At 37.4% G+C, this 23,026-nt stretch overlaps 2 protein-coding genes and 1 long non-coding RNA gene across 7 annotated transcripts; 2 read left to right on the top strand and 1 right to left on the bottom strand.

Annotated features, from left to right (window-relative positions):
* Nucleotides 1-934: 934 nt before the first annotated feature.
* sb:cb1081 (sterile alpha motif domain-containing protein 9-like) lies at nt 935-10,318 on the top strand. The gene is made up of 2 exons (XM_017461685.3): nt 935-1,079; nt 6,390-10,318. The coding sequence occupies exon 2, from the start codon at nt 6,453-6,455 to the stop codon at nt 9,129-9,131; it is 2,679 nt and encodes an 892-aa protein (XP_017317174.1). The 5' UTR covers nt 935-1,079; nt 6,390-6,452; the 3' UTR covers nt 9,132-10,318.
* Nucleotides 10,319-10,417: 99 nt separating this feature from the next.
* LOC108260948 (uncharacterized) lies at nt 10,418-13,169 on the bottom strand. The gene is made up of 2 exons (XR_001811291.3): nt 12,949-13,169; nt 10,418-11,972 (listed from the first exon to the last, which is right to left on the bottom strand). It is a non-coding gene; the product is annotated as an uncharacterized LOC108260948 (long non-coding RNA).
* On the top strand, nt 12,655-22,366 carry zgc:92594 (RING_Ubox and BBOX domain-containing protein). 5 transcript variants are annotated; one of them, XM_017461693.3, is made up of 7 exons: nt 12,655-12,804; nt 14,888-15,536; nt 19,798-19,893; nt 19,971-20,204; nt 20,587-20,609; nt 20,695-20,840; nt 21,601-22,366. In XM_017461693.3, the coding sequence occupies exons 2-7, from the start codon at nt 14,910-14,912 to the stop codon at nt 21,807-21,809; spliced, it is 1,335 nt and encodes a 444-aa protein (XP_017317182.1). In that variant the 5' UTR covers nt 12,655-12,804; nt 14,888-14,909; the 3' UTR covers nt 21,810-22,366. The 5 variants fall into 5 exon arrangements, with proteins under 5 accessions (XP_017317182.1, XP_017317180.1, XP_017317179.1 ...); XM_017461691.3 differs by lacking the exon at nt 12,655-12,804 and adding an exon at nt 13,251-13,428; XM_017461690.3 differs by lacking the exon at nt 12,655-12,804 and adding an exon at nt 13,251-13,589.
* The last annotated feature ends 660 nt before the right edge of the window (nt 22,367-23,026 follow it).

Raw genomic sequence — 23,026 nt, 5'->3', positions numbered from 1 at the left:
ACAGCCTCCTGTCTTTCAATATGGATGTCTTACTGATGTTTATTTGTAAAAATTTTAAAAGATTATCATAGTGTAAATTTATCAAGATTACCACATTACATTATACAGGCAAATTCACATGGGTTGTTGGGTGGTTTAATTGCTGTTTAATATCCTTAAAAGTTAATATCCCTTGTACAAAAATGGACTAGGAAGACCTAAGCAGACACAACATACACTCAGACCAGGCTTGGATGAAGATTCATTAATTCAATCATCTTCAGTAACAGCTTTATTCTTGTCAGGGTCACGGTGGATCCAGAGTCAATCCCAGTCGCAAGAATTCACTCCGGATGGGATGCCAGTCCATTGCAGGGCACACATTCGTATACTCGTTCATACATGGGCAATTTACCATAGCCATCCACCTACGTGCATGATTTTGGGCAGTGGAAGGAAAGAAGAGCACGCAACGGAAACCCCTGCAAACCTCCATTCAGTAACCCTGGAGTCCATACAGGATCTTGGAGTTGTTAGGCAGCAATGCTACCCACTGCACCACCATCCTGCCTGGATAAACATTATACATGAAAATTTGGGAAATGTTTCCTTTTTATGAATAGACAGATAAAGGTATGCAGCCAGGAGAGTAGTAGCAGTAATGAAAAAGTCAAGAACGAGCCAGAGGAATGCTCAATGTTTTAATTACACCTATAACTCCTGAAGAAATCCTGAATAAATATTTCATTCTAAGAATATACTGTATATAAAGTCATACAAATGTAAATGAATGTGGAGGTGCAATTACACTGTACAGCATAAATGAATGAAGACTTCAAGATGACGGTGCAAGGCAAATCTCTACAGTAGTCTTCACTTTCATTTCAGAGTAAATGCAAGATATAGAAACAATGACTATTGTTTGTGTTAGTCTATACTTTCATTTCATTGCAAATGGAAATTACAATGGGTGGAGCTAAACAAACCTCATGCAAATCATTGGATGAAAAACTGGGGCTGTATTTTGCTATATCATTTAAATGACACCTGAGCACATTCAAACAACATTCAGAGAGAACCCTCTACCTCCTACCACACAGGTAAGAAATCTGCACAGATCATTTATCTATTCATAAATTCATATAAATAGTAAGCAACACAGCTTAAAGGTAAAAGTACATTATATATTATTGGCTTCCTGAAGAAGTTTTGATTTCAGGAAAGCCCCAAAGAACCATTAAACCTTTTTTTTTTTTTTTTTTTTTTTTGGTAAAATGTCAAATTGACTTTATCATGGTTAAAGTGAATTAAAAGCTCACAAAATTTCTAGGCTTTAAATAGACATGTCATTTTGGCTAAACACGTGAAAGTGTTCTCATTCATATATCACCATTGTAGTCATTTTATTTTTCATTTTATAATTGTCTCTTCTTACATTTCTGTAATGCATGGTAAGAGACAAGATGCAAGAGTAAGAAATCAGATTGTTGTATATAAAGAGCAATTCATGACTCATCATCAAAGTCTGTAGCAGGTGTCCAAACAGAGGCAGACAGAAGCAAACAGGCATACTCAATAATCATATACAAGAACAGAAGCACAGAAAATGAAAAAAAAGAAGAAAAAAAAACATGAACAGTGTATGTCATGCTGGGGAGCACACTACACACAGAGAAAAAATATTTATAACAATTGCACTAGCCAGCAAAAAAAAAAAAAAAAAGCTATTTCATTCTTCAGTCCAGTGTCCCCCCCCCCCCCCCCCCCCCCCTAGTTTATAGGAAAGTGCTTGTGTTTAAAAGCAGTGGTCTAAAGCTTATTGAAAAAGTCTGTCGTGGACTCTTCTACTAAAGAAAAAGCAGACAACCTCGAACTACATGAAGGTGATTTGCATAACCTGACCATGTCTAAATAAACTGAGATTTACCTGTGTAAACACTTACATATCTTTTGGTCTAAAGTCAGCAACTCTGAACACATTCCACTGAGTTTCATTAGATGAAATTGTATTCACTCACTCACTCACTTGTCATTACTGTCACAAAAGCAAAACATAGATATGCAAAAGCAGATGTGTTAGTTCTGAAATATATAAATGGGTACGATTTTTTTTATTAAACTGTGGTAATTTATTTATGGTAAAAAATAAATAAATAAATAAATAAATGGTGAGTACCATGTCTGCCTGAACAAACTGACTGAAATTACTGCCAGATTTACCGTGGTTGCAAAAAGTATTTGGACACTTAAGCCACATTTACAAATGTATGAATTTCAATGCATTAGAAAACAAAATGTAAAACCAAGTGGCATTATTTTTGTAAAACAAAGATACAACAAACATTGTTATAAGTTAAACAATTCTCAAAAAATAGATTATGTTTAAAAATATAAAAATAATAGCTATACTGGTCATAATTAGGACACCCAATAGTATCTTCACTAAAGATTACAGTTACAGTGTTTTATTATTTAGGTTCTTTTACAACATTTGGGCATTCTGGGAAATGGAGTTGTGAGTTTGCCATGACATGACAGGCATGAAATCAGTTGTGGTGGAAGTTTTGTCCAACAAAACCTTTGTTATCCAGCTGACAAATCCACGTTCATCACTTGAATCATTTATTTACTAATAAAGTTGAATGAACACAAGATTGCCAACATCATTTTGGGTCATTCCATCTCAAGTGGTCCAATGCGGATTACCTGACCATTTTTACTCTTTGTAAGTTTTTTGAGAGATTACCTCTACGTATTGCCATTTTTTAAATTAATTATTATTTTTTAATTATTTTACTTGGTTTAAATACAACAGCCATCTTTGTGTTATGGCACACAACAAATTTTGATATGTAACAAAATTCAATATGGCTCAGGATGGACCTAGCACCTTAGATCTCATCAGAAGGTATGGACATACATAAACATTTTGCCTGTTCTTGTTCCTTAGACTTTGAACTTAATTTCAAATGTAATGCTCAAGATTGGTCACAGTTTTAGGGTCAATTTATAATGGTAAAGGTTCAAGTCTCAGTCTTAATTGTTTTTAAGGTGTACCTAGGTAAGTACAGTATTGTGTGCATGCAGAACATTTCAGGTTTGGGACATCTCTTATTTTATGGGGGAGGGAAAGTGCAATAAAAAAAAAATCCCTTCACTTTTGGGTTGAATATCTCTAGTGGGGGACCAGATACAAAAATGAACAATACTTTACAGTAATTATGTTTATGATTGACATACAATTGCTTGTGTGAGATCGAAAATGTTACTGCATTGATACTGGTGACAGTAAAGCATGATCTATCACAGGGTTCTTCAAATCTACAGAGTTTAGCTCCAACCTCCAAACATACCTGCTTGTAATTTTCTAGTAATCCTGAAGACCTTGGTTAGCTTGTCCAGGTGTGTTTGATTAGGGCTGGAGCTAAACTCTGCAGGACAGAGGACCTTGATGGTCAGATTTGAAGAACCCTGATCTATCAGGTTGGTACAGGTGGACAGTTGGCATCATTGAATATATTTTATCCAGATGTGGAATTACAGTGTTCAGTTGGGTGTTTTACAAATGAAGAGAGTCAAATAGAGGTATAGTTTTGTTTCTCCTCTGATAAAAGCAGTAAGTAACTACAGCACAGAAGTCACTTAATGCTTTTATCACAAGAGGAAGAACACCATACCTCTGTTTATGAAGTTATTCTTACCTAGGTAAAAAGACTTCCCTTCCCTCAAACCCTTCCCATTGAAAATTTACACTAAAAGTGGAACTGTGAGCCATCTTGAGCATTACATTTGGACTCAACTTCTAAGTCTATGGAACATGAATGTTTAAAATTGTTATGTATATCCATGTACCTTGTAATGTGCTCTAGAGATCAGTTTTTGTTCCATGGAGCTAGGCCCAAACTGAGCCAAGATAATGAGGTTTCTGTAAACAGCTGTATAACCAATATTTATTGTGTGCAATGACATATAAATGTTGTAAAATACAAAATATATTTATATTAATAAACTGGTGGTTCTGTAATGCCAATACATAGAGGAAATCACTCATTGAAATTTGATATGGACTGGCCACTGTAGGAAAAACGGCCACGTCTGTGCTTGATAGTATGCCTATTTCTGTTCATGTTCTTTTGTAAACTTCAACCTTGCTTTCTGATTCTTGAGGCTGATGAACGGTTTCCCCCACATTACTCTCCCTCTGTACCACAGGTGATTGTTTTAAGACTACACAGGAAGTCTGCCTTCCCTTAAAATTTCATCAAAATTAGCAACAAAATGTTTACCGAAGGTATTAGCACCTTACTAGCAGGGTTTCTTTTGAAGGCCCCGACAAAGAGCTAACAGACACCTAGTGAAGCCCATGCATGTTTCAATGGGACAAAAGATTAACACTCAATGGACACCCTGCCTGAGTGCACAGGCTTCACAGAGTGAATGGAGTGTGGGCTAGTGCCAGTGTTGGCCAGCATTTACTGGACAGTGCACTCTTTGTCTCATGACTGTGAGACCCCTTCAAATGGTGGAACCTCTTAACCAGATGCCAATCAGTGAAATGAACATGACTGATATTTCTACATATCAGTACCAGTCACAATCGACTGGAGCTGCAGTGGTGCTGTGATTTAGCAGCTCTTGTGCTTTTATGGCACGAAATGGCAGAAACTGCCAATGTTGACCAGATTTTAGAAAAGTCTTTTGATGCTCATACATATAGAGAGACTGAAAATGAAACAAAAGGCAGACCAATACCCAAGATTTTAATTCAAAAGTCAAGGAGCGAAAAAAGGCCCTTTTTAGCTGTCTTGATATAGTATAATTGATTGACTTACATACAAATTGATGGGCATACAAATCCCTGTAAATAAGCTATTTCTGTAGAAATGATAACGTGTTAAAATGAGAGCGTTCATATAAACCAATCATTCATGTTAAATGAGCATATATAATGTGTGAATATATTGTCAATAAGTCACCACTTCTGTGTATCCATGCTCGTTGATCCTGTTTTGAATAGTTTGTGCTCTAGTTGTATCTGGTCATTCTTACTGATGTCTGAAGCAATCCGTTCTGATATTTCTCACCTGTTTTTCTTGATTTTACTCATAATTGTCCTTACCCAGTCTGCTGGCGGTCTTTCTGGGGCTGCCTATACGTTGTCTGATTTTATTCACAAGTCCTCCACCTTTAAACCTTTTTACAAGTTGTGTTGATCAGAATAGAGTGGCCTTCTTCTTTGTGCAAACAGATCTACTTTTCTCAAAAATTACTTCCCACTTCTTAGACATTTTTGTACACTTTTTAGACACTTCTGGACATGCCCACGTCTAGTCGCCAAAGGTAGCTGTCACTCATGTTGCCAGAAGTCACCAGCTCTCTTTGAAAATTAATGGTCTTCGGTTGCTGCGAGTCGCTGTATGGAATGCACCTTTAGATTTCCATTTTTAATTGATTAAAAAAATTCAACAGTATAAAAATACAATAACTGAAATTGAATAATGGCACAATCTCCTGGCAGTACATAATAAAACAAAAAAACCCGGCTAATTAAACATAAATTATTAAACCACTGTACCGTCTATCCAGCATTTTTAGCTTAGAAGTAATTGTCTTGAAACGTACTAATAAACTACAACATTTTAATAAAGTGAAAAATGTATGAAAAGTAGTTGTTTTATGTGTGTTACGTGCCACACTTTGAATTAGCTTTGTTAGCAGTACTCGCTAACTATACTAGCTTTAGCAGTACATGGGAACTCATTGCAAGATATGTTGTACCAACTGCACCATACGATTGGTCCGTGGAATTATTTGCGCCAATTGTTGTGCGGTTGTGTGTACAAATGGCTAGCAACTTAGTGTGTCCTAGCCTTATTTTTTTACTCTACATACTAGCTAGCTAGCTACCTAGCCACTAACCTTTTTTCCTTTTAAACTGACTAAACACAATTAGTCGGTGTACTTTTTCTTTTTGCATTTTTCCAACCCGGGTATACACGGGGCTTCATGATCACTGCTTCTTCATGATTTTCTGATGTTGCTTACATTAGTTACCTAATTTAGTTATGTAAATTTCCATTTCTATTCTTTTCACACCACGAGGGGGCCTCCTTTGACTGCATGATGCATAAAACCTTTCACTAAATGATAGTAAAGTATGTTTTTTGCATATCTATTTTAAAAATCAAGGAGTTCCCTGGTGGTTATTGCCGTCCAAATACAATATTCCGCCACCTTAATCTTGTGTCCTAATACATTCTAACACATGTTGCTCTTGAATAGTTACTAGTTTACTAAGGAACCATATTGTGAAGTGTTACAAAACTGTAAAATATTTATTTTAAAAAATTATTAAATATTGAGTTTACAACCAAATCCAACTGATAATTTCTTTTCATTTCATTCTCCAGCAAGGCACTTTGGAAGTCACAGAATTAAAATCAATCAAGGGTTAACCTCAGAACTCAGGCCTGATGGCAAATTATACTGTTCCTTCTCAACGTGGTGGGCAAATACCACTACAACCTCAAGACAGAGACCATCTGTCAGCTCTTGATGTTGTGTGGGCCAATAAATATGAGGGTGAAATGATCAGTTCTGCAAATGCCATGGAGATGGAATTCGAGTTTTACAAAGGTGCCCCACCACAATGGCTGAACTTCTATTGGGCTGAACAAGAGAACTCCCCTTTTGTCAAGCGGGATATGTATCAAGTACTACAAAGAAAGATCAGTGAAAATAAAACTAAAAGGTGGCGCTTTGCTTCTATTAATTTGTCCCATGAACCAGGCAGTGGAGGGTCCACCTTGGCCATGCAGGTACTATGGGACCTGAGAAAAAAGCTCAGGTGTGCCAGAGTAATAGATTCTGCAACAGACACGAAGGAAATTGCACAGCAAGTGCTGCAGTTATTTTCTGCAGGTGGTTCAGAAAACCAAAACACTGTTCTCCTCCTTCTGGACAACAAGCACACAATTGATGATACTTCATTTCGAGAAAACCTTGAAGAAAACCTCTTTGATGAAATTAAAGCAAACAATATCACTGCTACAATCCCTATGGTTATCATTTTAAACTGTCTACGCCAGAAAGATTTGACAGAAAGAACAGAAAATGTGAAACTGTCCTCAAGCCTTTCAGAGGAAGAACAAGACAATTTTAAGAGAAAACAGTCTGACATCATTCAAAAACATGGAAACAGACACACTCAACTTCATGCCGTTAACATTATGCTGAGAAATTACGATAAAAGTTATGTTAAAAAGCTCTGCAAAAATCTTCTGCCATTAAAGAAAAAAAGGAGGCCACGCAAAGAACAACTTCTGGCTTTTTTGGCACTGATTAATTCATATGTCCCTGGCTCTGATCTCCCATATGATCTTTGTCGGATGTTCATTTGGAGGGAAGGTAATAATGTTGATGCTTTTTCTTTGGAGCAAAATATGCAGCCCTTCACAGACTTTCTGGTCATATTCTCAACAAAGGAAGAAAAGGCCAGAAGTGAGGACATGCATGTACGTATGGTACATCCCATGATTGCTCATGAATGTCTAAAATTGTTAACTGAAGCTGGGGTAACCAGAGGTGACACTACATTGAAGCTACTGAGAGAAATGTGCAAAGATGACACGCCTCCATGTTTGGTGAAAACTATAAAAAAATTACTCACAAAGCGAGAATATAGGTTGCAAAAACAGGAAAATTTCTCCAAAGTGATCCTAGATATAAGAGAGACAGAAAGGTCATCCATGTGTGTTGCAGTGTTGAAAATGGCCTTGAAAAAATTTACAACGGATCCATTTTATCCACAAGCTCTTGCCCGTTTCTATTACATTAAGATGGAAGATTATGAACGAGCTAAACACTGGGTTGAAATGGCAATTATGAGGGATAAAGGAAACTCCTTTATCAGAGACACCCTTGGACAAGTGCATAAAAACTATTTAAAATATATTATTCGTAAAAAACAATTGCCCTTGAAAAACCCTGAAGCGTATGCTAGAAAAATCCTGGATCTTGGAAAACAAGCAACTATGGGTTTTAAGGATGAAGAAGAAGTTGCTAAGGCAGAGAAGGCACCAGAGATGAAAGAGCATGGCATGACAAGCACATCTACCATCTTCAACAACAGGGGTACCTTTGGCTACATGCAAGCGGCAAAGATCATTTTTGACGAACTCACAACCCTTCACGAGGACTGGTCCAAAGTGCTTACAAAGGAAGTAACTCTGCACCGTTTTCTCAACTCTTATGGAAAAGGCAAATGTGAGAAGTATAAGAGTCTCATTACAAGTCTAAGAGATGAAGTTGAGGTCAAGTTCGAATTTTTTGAATGGTATCTCCTTTACTCAAAGCCAAGCATCCACAAAGATGAACCCACATACTTCTGGCCAGAAGTTGATGAATGCTACATGAAATTTGTAACACAATACCAACAGAATAAGTCAGCATTTCAGATCCTCAAGGAGAAAAAGGCCAACACATTTGCAGGATTGCTGTATACACAAGACAGAGACACTGAACTGGAACTGATCACTGAACAATGGAAAGAAAATTATTTGCAATCACCGAGTGATGCGCAGATTATCCAAAACTACGTTGTTGCAAATGTCATGTTAAGTCAAAGGAGTAACACATCCATAGCATCATTGGAAGAACTTCAGGCAATGCTACACAATCTCTGGACAGAACAAAAAGATAACAGAAGTCCAGAATTCTATCTCTTGGTTCTTCTGCTCTTTTGGCCTGATGCACAACAGGGCAGACCCAACAGTCTGGACATGTCTGAATGTGTTAGACATATGCATCATTCCTTTGAAAGAACGTACAAAATTTACCTACGCTCTCGTTACCTGGTGCCTCTCTTCTTCCTCACTGTAGGCCACGGACTACATGGATTTGTCCCTAAATCATGTGTAGATGAAACTTCAATTGACCTTCTTACTAAAGGAAGTGAAAGAGTTGAAATCCCACAACTGCGACGTGTGAGAGGAGAGGTGAGAAATTATAAGGCTTTTGCTGTAGAAGGATCTGAGAAGATTGAGGTTTCTCCTGATCGTCCAGCCAGCGTTCGTGGTGAAGGAAAGGTTTCTTTCTATCTTGGCTTTAACATCAAGGGACCTGTGGCTTACAACATTAGATATGAGCAATAAAGATGAAGATAAATACATTAGATATGAATCTGAGCTCCAGTTGAACATTAGGGTTCAGTGAATACACAGAAATTGAATGAATGTAACCTTTATGTAATATTAACGTCCAATAAGGATGAAAGTAAAAACAGGGATTCAAAATTTTTGATAAATATATCATCACTAGTGTAGGGTTGATTTAATCAATTGTACATAATATAATGGGTTTAGTAATGTTCTTCATAATGGGTCATGTTTTGCTGGACTACCATCGACTGCACAAACTACACATGATCTTAAACACTGCTTTTGTATAAATAGATCTCCGATGGGATGGCAGAATTTGACGTACCTTCTGTATCTTACTGCTAGAAAAATCAAATACTATATAATTCCTCATTAAAGTTTAAAATGTTCTAAATTTACTATAAATGCAGTCTGGGGCAGATTCAGAGTCAACATAAGTAACTTAAAGTATGTCAATATTTATGCAGGGAAAGTTCCTCATATTCAGACATGGGTTACACATAAGCTTAAATCGATTTTCTGCAGCTGCCATTCAGATTATACAAAATACTTGTGTGTAGCTCCAAGATAGCCAGAATTTTCTTGAGTAAAGTTGTCCAAGGTAAAGATGCTGCTTGACAGCAATGTCTCCAATTATGATGCAGTGTCCTCTGAGTGAAAAAAACCCTTTTCTGTAGACTTGTAAAAGACAATGCTATTAATTACTAAATAGTGTCATATGTATGTATTTAATAATAGCCTCAAATGACACTCCATAGTTTTCATAGTATATGAAAATAGTTGATCCATAGTTTACATACACTGTGACGCATTATATTTACATCAAACTGTCTGGATCATTCAAGGTCAGATTCAAGGTCAGGGGCAAACTCCGCCTTGTTATGTAGCTGAAGAGTATAGCACGCATAACTCTGATTACTTCCCTCAGTATGTACCTGCACACTCTGTAATCCATTTCCTGAAAATTCACTACATGAATATAATTTCTTCATTTATATTAATACAATAATACTAAAAGCATCCACACCTACATGAAAAGACATGACTTTAGCTAACACACTTTGTGTTTATGCAATTAATAATTAATAGTTTGACATCAATAACTTGGGTGTACTGCAAACAGACATTTTGGGAGTCAGTTATTTTGTAACCAGACATCACTATTCTAAGATAACCAGCTTGGCAGTCCCGCAGAAATGCCTCTAGATAATGAAATAATAATCATGTTTACCGCAGAGAGGGTCACTATGTACTGTATATTTATTTTGTTGTTGTTGATCTTTTGCACTGTCATCTAAAAAGGCATGGAACATATTTCTATTTTAAAAGTTAATTATAATTATGTAGCTTGTTAAAGAGTTGGTGGAGGGTCTGATGTGGAGGAGATTTTTTTTTTTTTTTTTCATTTTTAGATTCCATTGAGAGCTTAGATGAATTACAATATTCTTTGAAACAGTGCATGCTGTTAAATATAACATTGTAATTATGCATTGTTGTAAACAAATAAAATCAACGAAAGCATCTAAAGGCCTCTTAATCAATTTATTTTTGGCAGTTAATTCCTAGCTGAGACATTAGTAGTCTGAGTGAAAATGTTCATACTGAAAAACTGAACTCTGCAAGGCTCAATTTAGCACTATGTGTTAATTAAACACTGGAGGTTTGCTGATTAAAGATGAGTAATTGTTTCTTGGAAGCCTTGCAGGCCTTCTTAGTCTCATTGTTAACCTTAACCAGAAAAAGCTAAGACAGTTTAGATTTAGATACTCTGAAGTAACTGTTTCCACAGATGAACACAAGCCTGACTATAGAAAAGCACTTTACGGATATGGAGTGTCTTGTGAGTGTAGATTTTGGTGGAGCAGGATCACATTAATAACAATATAGCCTCAGACAAAATTAAGACGGGGATATCATATGGAAGTAAAATAATGACGTGTCTTTGAAATAAAAAAAAAGCATGTTGAATTGCACTAATTGAAAATATAATGCTTTGTAATAAGATTTCTTGTATTTTAATGCATTGTATTTTCAGGCCTTGCATTTTTGGGGGGTGCAGTTTGACATAGTTGTATATTTAAGCTGTGAATATTTAAACTGGAAACATTTAACATACAATTTCATTATGAAACATTCAATAATCAATATATACCTTCTGAAGTTCATTAAAAAAAATACTGTTCGTTTAAAAATACCACCTATAATATTCGACAGGCAAATTTTAGTCCATTTGACTTCGCTTTAAAAATTCACTTCCACAAATTCAGTGGGTCAGATTCAGTAAGATATTCAGCAATGCACATCTGGGAACTGCAGGAACAGCAGAAGCGTATCCATGCATGATGCATAATCTCCACCTGCTGCTAGTCCGTCTCCACCATCAGGTGGTGCAAGTGAGTGTTGACGAAACCCAAAGCAACAGGTACAGTGAGAACTTCATAACTGCACAGAGAAATTAAGCTCAATATTAATCAGAGCAGCAGAGAAATCTATCCCTAAAGTGTAAGGAAATGGAAGGGAGAAAGTTGTTCCATGGTGCAGTGAAGATTGTTCTCATACAATTAAAAATAGACATCAAGCATTTAGTTTGAAAAAATAACATTGACACCAGTGGCAGTACAAGAATATCAGAAGGAACGAACTGTGTGAGGTGTGTTAAAGAAGATGATTGTGCTGTATAAAACCAGAAATATACCGGTATTAACAGGAGAAGGAAGAATAGCTATCACAGAAAAAGACAAGGCAGAAATATTAGCTAAAAGCTCATAGTAGTTGTGCCTTCTGAGATGCTTTTCTGGCCATTCTTCGTTGACAGCTCTCATCAACAAGGCGTTTCTGTCAAAAAAAACACCAGGAGATCAGCACTTAAATACTTAAACCAGCCCATCTGACACCAACAATCATGCCAAAGTCAAAATAAATGAGGTCATTTTTCCCTATTCTGATGGTTGATATGAACATTACAAGAATCTGCATTATTTTATGCATTGCTGCAGACTGGAATAAAGTTGGTCTTGACGTTGGACGTACGATATTCGCGGAAATGCGGAAATTAAGGGGCCGTCTCTAAAGTTACATACGACATTGTTATACACAATTCTAACTTCAATAGCATTTGAAGGGAATGACTTACAGTCACAAAACCAATTGGAAAGTGTTCATCTAGGTGTCAGGTATGAGACACACCTTTAAATTTTTGATATTTAACCCTACAATGCTTGAACCAAAAAAACCTTCACGAATTCATAAAGGGGGTCAAAATGACCTGTACTGGATTGAATAGTTTTCTTCAAAAAAATTATGTCCTATTAATAAAATTACATAATTTCATATATATATATATATATATATATATATATATATATATATATATATATATATATATATTTTTTTTTTTGATAAATATTGAAAATCTAAAAGGTGTGTCTCATACCTGACACCTAGATGAACTTTCCCGTTGGTTTTGTGACTGTAAGTCATTCCCTTCAAATGCTATTGAAGTTAGAATCATGCATAACAATGTCGTATGTAACTTTAGAGACGGTCCCTTAATTTCCGCGAATATCGAACGTCCAACGTCAAACCAACTTTATTCCAGTTTGCAGCAGTGCACACTATTTGCTGATTAGATAATTGTGTGAGTAGGTAGGTGTACAGATTGTGCCAGGTGAGTGTATTCACACACACACTATATATAATATGTATGTATTCTAAGGCTTATGGTTGTGATTGCAGTACAATGAAAAGCAATGCAACTGGCAATCGCTTCTGAAGCAAAGACAGTGGTTTTCAAACAAACAAAACAACTCACTGCTAATTGTTTTTTAAACATAAAGATGACGCGATATAAGGACTATGGCACGGAAGGCCTGAAACCGTTTATTACTTTTTTCTTTTTCTTATTCTTCCTCTAATTACAAGTGAAGCCGCATGTCGTTCTCCTCCATTGCTCCGTGTTGTTGTAGTTCTTCTTCGTTGTCGTCCTTCACACCAGAAAACCTGCTTTACTGCTCCGTACTGACTCTTGTAGGCCAGGACGGGTAGTGCAAGTTGTCATAATGCGCATGCGTCGACGGCCTGCGAACGCGTACATGCCAAATGGAGTATATTTTGAAAGGCTATGCGTATGCGTGAAAAAAAAGCGAACTATACTTTAGGTTTAACGGTCGCTTAGAAGAACCGACTCGTTCGCGCGAGTCGACAGTTAACGTACATTGTTCAAATAAAAAAGATCCGGCTCTTTCACGAACGACGTATATCGACTCTACTGAGGAGCAGGTATTACAATTCGGCAAGTGCATTTATGTTATGATTTGGGATTTGGAACTACTTATTATGAACCAGATCTTAGTAACACCACCACGGGGACGTACATATTTACTAAAACTCCAAGAAAAGAAAGACTAGTGACGGAATTTGAGAATATCGGAGAGTTCAAAGTGGAAGCGTGAGGTGAGGAGCTCATCTGATACCGGTTTTCAGCCCAGCTTGTAATTGTGTATGGCACGCTGACATGAATATTAAATTTGGTTAATGCCCGTCTTTTTGATATTGTCGAGGCTACAGGTGTCATTGGAGGCGAGATAATCCTCGTCACAGGGGACTAATCCGCCGTGATTAATTCATCGGTTTATTTTAAAACAAACACAACGGCGACTAAAGTGAACCAAGATTTATTTATATATTTATTTATTTATTAAACATTTTGGATATGTACATATTCATAATAAACGTTTGCTGAAATTATCAACATACTTGACCGTTAGCGTGTATGCTAATTGTCGGCAAAATATTTACGTCTAGCGCGTTTATTTTTTGGTAAAGCTGTGCGCGTGAGTTCTGGACAAACCGTGCAGTATGACTCACTACTTCTCTTCATTTTTAATGTGATCCGAGAGACCGAGATCACGTATCTCAAACCCCTCTGCTATACTGCACTAGATAGGACGTCAAAATAGTGCGCAACCGCTGATTTGGACGCAGGCAGAATGAAGCAGAAGCACGTGACCCGTCAGTGTATACAGTAGATATATTCGATCAGTTTATTTCCGGTAACGAGTTTTGTTTCTCTCTCTCTCTCTCTCTCTCTCTCTCTCTCTCTCTCTCTCTCTCTCTCTCTCTCTCCCCTTTGGAGATGGACATGTTAGCTTATTATACGTAGATTAGATTAATATACTAATATCCTGCATGTCAGAAAGAGGTAAGATTATTTTATTTAAAAAAAAAAAAACAAAACAAAATAATAACAGGTTGAATAAAGGAATTATAACTATAAGGAAATGCACATGCATAAGGAAACAAAGTTATTGGCTATTATTTATGTAAAACTATAAATAATAAAATTTTGTGTCCATTTTAAGGCCAGTGTGTGTTTTTACTAGCATTTTGGCAAATTGTATAGTGAAACATTGTAAATGAAGAATATATTATGTATAGTGAGGTATTAAATTTTGTTTGGTCACTGGGTGGATTTGATCATGCAGGCCTGGCACACCAGGTCTTGCTTTCGTTTTAGATTTCTGTTCAGAAACAATAAGCCTTGTGTCTTCTAAATAATTTAACTATTTTATTTATTCACCTCTTTATTTTTAAATAAACGACAAGTTGTTTGCTCAGGATACGCTTGTTTTAATTTTAACCTTTATCTTTATTCGGTATCTTGCTTGTCTGTGAATATGTTTTAATATATCAGTTCACTTGTTGTCAAATAAATATTTTGGAGGATAATCAAAGTTCTCATTGGCTTGCAGAGTGACTTAAAGAAGCATCGTCATGGCGAAAGCTTTGGAGGACACCAGTGTGCTGGAGGAAGAGCTGACCTGCCCTGTGTGCCTAGACCTTTATCGAGAACCCCACCTGTTGCCATGTGGCCACAACTTCTGCCTGCAGTGTCTGCGGAGGCTGAAGAGCCGTTCAGAGCGTGGCCGTCTGCGCTGCCCTGAATGCCGTGAGAGCCACCGCTGCTCCAAGCAATGGCAGAAGAACTTCAAACTTGCCAGCATCGCTGATGGCTTTAGGCAACGCAACCGCACCCAGCGGCCCAGCCAGAGCCGACCAGGACCCTCATACAGGACTGCTGAGGTGCGCTGTGATTATTGTGGTCCGGACATCACCGGTGATTCAGCCAAGAGATACACAGCGGTGAAGACGTGTCTGAAGTGTGAGGTGTCCATGTGTCCAGAGCATGTGCAGCACCACCTTGAGCTCCCTGCCTTCCGCGAGCATCCGCTGGTAGAGCCACTGAGCGACATGAGGAAGAGAAAGTGCATAGAGCATGACGAGATGTTTCGATATTACTGTATGGATGAGCGCAAGTTCCTGTGCAATGCATGCACCATTGAGGGAGGTCACAACAGGCATGCTATCAAAACGCTCAAGAATACCATGAAGGACCTGCGGGTAGGATGCACAGTACTGACATGACATACTGACACGACATTGTTTTACACTTGCATTAGCATCTGAATGTGGTCTTTAATAATAAGAGGGTAGTCTACAGGTATGATTATTGACCATTTTCTAAATTCTCCAAAGCCAGTTCTTGAACTGCTCTGTGTATATTGTGTACATATCTGAATAATCTCATATAGGATGTGATTGGGCGAGTTCATTTACCTGCCAGATACAAAATGCTTTGGTTTAATGGTGTTCATTAGAGGTGCATTATCAGGATTTTTACAGCTGATGCCGATTTCTTGTCATCTTGGTCGACTGATAAAGATCCAGATACCAATCTTTATGTTGCTGTTTAAGCTTTAATCAGGAGATTTGTCATAAACAGTTAAATGTAAGATCTCTGCTCACGGCTATGGTTAATTGAATTACAATATTAGCAATGAAAAATACTGTTGGTTAATTTATAAATAAACAACCATAAAATATTTAGTTTTAAATATCTTAAACAATATATTTATTCAAAGTCGCACACAGTACTTTTTGGTTGCACTGTAGAGCTCTGGCCCATCAATACACAAAGCCCCACCCCAGTGAACTCAGGTAGGAGTGTTATTCAGGAGGTATTAACGAGGGCATAATAAGTGGTATTCCTTCATTTATCTTCAGTAAGCACTTTATCGTGATCAAGGTCCTGGTGGATGAAGTTCAACAGACATTTATATTCTTACACTAATTCACACCTAGGGGCAAATTGGGGACACTGGTTCCTGGTTCAGCCTTGAGCTCGGATTTCTTTATGTGTAGAGTTTCACCTGTTCTCCCCATGTCTGCATAGGTTTGCTCCACATCCTCCAGTTTCCTCCCACTGTCCAAAAACTTGTTCTTAAATACCCACTAGATGTGAATGTGTTTGTGCATGGTGCCCTGCAAAGGTCTGGCTTCCTGTTCCACATTCCCAGGATGGATCCCCACCAGCATTCCCAGGATTGACTCTGGACCCACTGGGATCCGGACTAGAATAGAGCCTTTTTTTTTTTTTTTTCCTCTTGCACCTTCATTTATGTCTTTTTCAGTTTCCTCTATGGCTGTTCAGGCTTGGGTTCTTGACTGGTGTCTAAGTCGGAGTAAGGAGTGTTGACATGCTGAATTTCTCAGTTTAATATATCTGCTCTCTATCCTGTAACTGCTCCTCCTCCATCAAGGAGGGACAGTTTAGCATCTCCCACAGGCGCTGCTTGATCCTATGGCCCAGCACCGTGGAGTAACTGGAGTGGCTTTCCGGTGGATGTCACCAGCATCCGGTCCACCACTGAGTGGTAGACTCCTTGGTACTCTGGACCGCTGAGACCGTGGATTATAAGGGATTGGTCCACCAGAGATTCTCTAATGGAGCTTGTCCCTGGTTCAGTGGCAGCAGAGGTTGCTGGTTGTGGGTGGCTTTCAGGAAGCACAATAGCGTTTATAGTGCAACGGTCTTCCAGTTGTAGTGCTAGCTTCTGCAGCTCTTCCTCTTGTGCTGTTTCCCATTTTCTCTTCTTTGCAATCTGAATCAAGAAACATGACAGGAAGTTTCACTCAATATCATGTATAAGCATGTCTGATCTGCTACTCCAAGTGTTCATTTGCTGTACTCAAGAAAAATAAATGTTTAGACCTGACGCAGAGGGTTGGCATGTTCTCTCTCATGATGCCTGCAGTAGTTATGATGCTGAAAAGACATTTTATAGTGCAGTATTATTTTAACAATGTGCTTGTACTTAAAAGTAAGTATTACGTGGAAATTGCTTAACAATTAAACCGCACATTTAAATGACTCAAATAAAATAAATACATAAGTTATAGTTGTGAAAAGGACCTGTAGGTGATGACAGTTTCGACCACCTGAGCACTACCATTGTCATAGCTAGTAGGCACAAGCTAGCAAAGAGCTAGACAAATGTTGGCCTAACTACTGTAGTTAGTTAGCCACTAACTTTTTCTATTACATCAACAAACTGAAACAGAAATCGGATAAACTGATTCAATCTGATTAGTGTTCATTCCATACTGGACCATTTCTTTTTTTCCTTTTGTTTTTGCGTTTTTCCACCTCAGATCTTTGTGAACTCCTGATGTTAGTTAACTAATTTACTTAAATAAATTGCAGTTTCAGGGATGCCCTGCGACTGCCTCATACATACAGTGCATCCGGAATGTATTCACAGCGCTTCACTTTTCCCACATTTTGTTATGTTACAGCCTTATTCCAAAATGGATTAAATTCATTATTTTTTTCCTCAAAATTCTACAAACAATACCCCATAATGACAACATGAAAGAAGTTTGTTTGAAATCTTGGCAAATTTATTAAAAATAAAAAGCAAAAAAAGCACATTTACATAAGTATTCATGATATCTTTTCAGAATATCTTCCAGTTGGATCATTTCTGCATTCCAGTCCAATGGGAAAAAAATTAAACGGAGCAAACGATCTCAGAAACATTCATTGAAAGATCCCTAAACATTAAAGATAATCTTAAATGTTAGAGTGATTAGTAAGCATTAGATTATTTATTAGATTTTAATCGAATCTAATTATCATAGTACCAAGCAGTAGTATTCGTTGAATCATATTCATTTAAAATTAATTTTAAGTCAGTGGTCGGGAGATTTCAACACTTTCATTTTTTCCATTTTTAAAATCCAATTTCAGTATTAAAATGTGCTGGTTTTATGGATCTCATTGGAATCACAAACTGATGGATGGAAAACTAGCCAGATTGTAGTTTTATTTTTTCTACCTTAATATGAGTTTGAAGTATACTTTTAAGCCAGTATGTGAATTGCATTAAAATAAATTATATTTCTTATAAAGTGTTCTTTTGTTGTTATATAAATAATAAGTTACGTATAAATAAAATGAGTTTATTGCTTATAAAATATTTTTTCTGTCCCAATGAAGTCTGAAGCAGCTTTATATATATATATATGTGTATATATATATGTGTGTATATATATATATATATATATATATATATATATATATATATATATATATATATATATATATATATATATAAAATAAATAAATACTACAGTTTTGTGTACTATGATAAAGAGTTGAGGTGTAATGCAATGCCATTATTGTATCTGTATCTGAATTTGGATTTAAACTCGAAAATAACATGATTTAGACCACAACCATTCATTTTCTATGTACATCACACAAATATACTTTGAGGTCTCATAGATTAAATTTTGGGAACATATGCGACCAAAATGGTTGCGATTTCGAGCCTTGAGGTTATTGATTTGAAACATGCACGGGAAGGACCGGTGTTTAAAATGCCGTAGTACTAAAGCGAGAAAAATACCCTCAATGCAGTAATACAGTATGTCACCCTTTTAACAGGCAAGAGTGCACTTATTGAACTGCACTTGAATACCATGTCTTTATTACAGAACTGGATGTTTATAGAGAAAAACATGATTGGCAGAATATGTTCAAGCACAATCCATTTCAGCATGCATTTGGCTAATGAATATTCATCAAGATTACAATCACACTGCAGTGAATATCAAAATGTTTGTGAGTATAGCATTCTATATATAATTTTAAAAATGCATTTGGTCAAATTACCAGAGCGCAGTTGAATGTTTCAGAGTGCTTTTTTCTAATTGGTCAGAAGTTTTTCCTTATTTTACTATAACAGCAGCTCTGCAGGCTTTAACTCAAATCAAAGGTTTATATTAACGCACCAATTCTAGTATGTTACTAGTATTCTAGTATGTCTGTAGTACCAACATACACAGGGACTTGTAGAGCACATGTAAGTGGAAAGTAGAAAGTGACAGAAGTGTGAAGCTTCTGTATGACTCAGGTCTCTTGTACAATAATGCCTACATAATTGTTCAAATCATTAACAATACAATCACGTGCCATCTCAGTAAAGAGCTCTGGAACACAGGAGAAAAGCAGAGCAGTTTTTTTTTTCCCCTGTGTGCTTTGTCCATTGATTGAACCATTGAGCAGTAGAGAATATGAACTGCGAATATGTTTGGCTCTTGCACCATGTTTCTATAGTGTATTTTTCGATTTAAATGACATGCATTAAATTATTTGCACAGAATACTGAAACGTCATTTGTAGAAAGTGAACATAAATGTTTTGTACATGTATACCAACTGAGTTAGAGCTCAGCTTGCGCTACAAAATGGGAGGCACTTTTTTTGTTTTTAAACCATTTTGGAAGTGCCTTGGTCTCATTAATATGTCTCTCTGTAGGCATCTCTGGACACACAACTACAGAAGGTGAACAGGAAGATCAGAAGAGTAGAGAAAAATGTAAAGGAGCAAAGAGAGGTGGAACAGCAAAACAAGGTAATGCACCATACTTGATTCCCTCTGTCCCTCTCAAAGCATGTCTTTTATGCACATACTTGCCTGCACTGTTGTAGGCCTTCCTGGAGGAAGTGGACAAGCAAGTGGACACCCTTCGAGGGGTTCTGATGACCAGGCTGGATGGATTCCTGTCATCGCTGAGTGAGGGCGTGCGTGCCTATGAAGGGGAGAACAGCCTCAACATCCAGCAGGGCGTGGTGCAAACTGAAGAGGACCGCAATCGCCTGGGAGTTGTCCACGCAGGCATCGAGCAGCTACTACAGGAGAATGACCCATTCCAGTTCATTAAGGTCAGCCTGAATTCCATCTACGGTCATATGCATCATCACTTTTGTTTATGAAATGAGACTGGGCGAGCTGTTAAAGGAAAATAATCAACAACGGTGATCGTGATCGCAGATCTTTGGGATGCATTGTCCTTGCCCTGGTCATGAACAGCTAACGAGATAATACAGGATTTTTTGAGGGTGCAGAAGAGTATTAATCTAACGACTAACCTAACCTAACGACTGTTATGAAGCATTTGGAACCATTAATTTTATTAGCCTAAACACTGAATTGAGCAGGGCTTATAATCTGTAAATAGCTTTTAATATTCCAGTAGATACTGTGCTTATTAAGGTGTTTGTGTTTTTGTGTTTAGTTTTTTTGTTTTGTTTTGTTTTGTTTCAGGAATATATGTCATGTGCCAAAAGGTAAGAGGCGAGTTTGAGTGCTACAGTGGCATTAAAAGACACCAGTGTGAATTTGATGATGTAAGTTACTGTCTGTGTTTCTCAGTTACCGCAGGCTTCTGAAAAGGCCACTGTTTCAGCCACATGCTGTGACAATGGATACAGAGGTCATTGAGGAATGTATGGAAGGAAAACTGGAGGATTTTATGACTGATCTGCGGGAACACATCACCACATTGATTAACACTGTCTGTAAGTTGGAGTTAGTAAGAGTAGCTGTGCTAAAACTACATAATCCATCTGTTGGCTCATTTGTTAAAACAAAAATATCCTTCAGTACCTGTGTACTGTACAGCAAGTGAAAGCATGTTTTCTCCAAGATTGACACAGTTTGGTTTTAAGACTTAAAACACCAGTGATGAAACTGAACACGCAGTTAACATGCTGAACTAAATTGTTCTAAGGTATAAAACATGACAGGGTGTGCTGTTCTAGGAAAATAAACAATGACGGGATGTATGATGCGGCCTGATGTGAGGCAGAGTAAACAAACCACCACAAAAGATCATTTCCCTATAACAGCACATCCGGAAGCGTTGTATCCTTCTTTACCTCAAAAAATTGACAATGATTACAGCTTTCATTTTTTAATAATTAACATTGAAACCAAATGGTACTACTTGTATAGGAGAGAAGTCAGTCAGTCCAGACTTCTGTATTTCCAGCCACAGATTCTAGCTCCTCCTAGGGGATCCTTGCATTTTCCCAAGCCAACTGTAAGATACAATCTTTGCAATGGGTGCAGGCCATCCAGTGGGCTGTGTCTGATACAGCTCTAGCGGGAGCTGACCAAAGGGGCTACTCTCATTTCGGAGTAGCAGCGGTCCTACTCCGAGGCTCTCCCAAACTGTCAAGCTCCTCTCCCTGCAGAGGGACCTCATTTCTGCCACCTGTACTCTTCACCGGTTCTTTATTTAAAAGGCAGAAAAATATGTGTGTGTTCCTCTTTCAGGTAAAGGTGATGAGGTAGATGAAGGAGATGAGGGAGTGGAAGAGGAGGAAGAGGAAGATAACAGCGAAGAAAATGAAGATGAAAATGATAGCAGCAATGAAGAGGAAGAGCAAGAGGAGGAGATGAGCAATGATGAGGAAGACTCTGACCACAGCGAGTCTACTTATGACTACACCCCAGAGGAGGAAGAGGAAGAGGAGGATGAGTGATGCTATCCTCACTGAGCCTTCCCCGCACTTGTAAGCACTTTGATTAAAAGTGATTGCTTCTGTACCTTATTTCATTACTTTTTGATAACCAAAAATGCATTAATATCTCTAAATACTTAGTAAGAATTTCTATCCCAGGCTGGCCAATAGGGAATCGCGATGTGCGCTCATCTAAATTACTTGATACTTTACTTGATACTGTGAATTCAACCTGGAGTCTGATAGTGATTAACATCTTTGCTTTAAGAAAATAATATTAAACATTGATGTATACAGCATTTTTGATAGAACTGCAGTTGTATAAAAATAAACAACAAAAAAGTGTTTTGATACTACTGTGTGTGTGTGTGTGTGTGTGTGTGTGTGTGTGTGTGTGTGTGTAATAATTTGTAGTTGTGTATCTGAACTGCCCTTTCAGGATGAATGTGTTGGTGTAATATAAAATGAGCCTTGTTTCTAATTCAAGCACTGAATGTAATTGCGTGTTTTTTTTTCTTCTTCTACATTTCTAAATCTGTAGCAAGCTAATTTTTGCATTAAAATAAATATATACTGGGCATTGAATATTTATATTACACTCACAATCCACTTTATTAGCAACATCTGTACACTTGTTCATTCCTGAAATTATCCCATCTGCCTGTCATGTGCCAGCAGTGCATAAAATCATGGAGATACAGGTCAAGAGCTTCAGTTAATGTCCGCATCAAACATCAGAATAGAAAAAGGAAAAATCTGTGACTTTGACCGTGACACAATTCAATTCAATTCAATTTTATTTGTATAGCGCTTTTTACAATAGACATTGTCTCAAAGCAGCTTTACAGAAATATCAACACGGTATACAGATATTAAAGGTGTGAATTTATCCCAACTGAGCAAGCCACTGAGTGGCGACGGTGGCAAGGAAAAACTCCCTAAGATGTTTTAAGAGGAAGAAACCTTGAGAGGAACCCGACTCAGAAGGGAACCCATCCTCATCTGGGTAACAACAGATATTGTGAAAAAGTTCATTATGGATTTATATGAAGTCTGTATGGCGTTAAGAGCAGCCGTAGTCCCAGCAGTCTGGAATTAAAGAAGATTTGAGCTCCAGCCAGAGGCAGAAAGGATCTGGATCTCTAGTATCTCCATAAATTCGTGTGGGGCTCGGCGAAGGAGAGAGGGAGAAAGTAGAACAGAATCTAGTCAGGGTAGGCTTGAGTAAACAAATACGT

The sequence above is a fragment of the Ictalurus punctatus genome, chromosome 29 (genome assembly GCF_001660625.3).
Source record: "Ictalurus punctatus breed USDA103 chromosome 29, Coco_2.0, whole genome shotgun sequence".
Taxonomy (NCBI): domain Eukaryota; kingdom Metazoa; phylum Chordata; class Actinopteri; order Siluriformes; family Ictaluridae; genus Ictalurus; species Ictalurus punctatus.
Note: the sequence above shows the minus strand (reverse complement) of the source record. Positions and strands in the feature narration are given on the sequence as shown.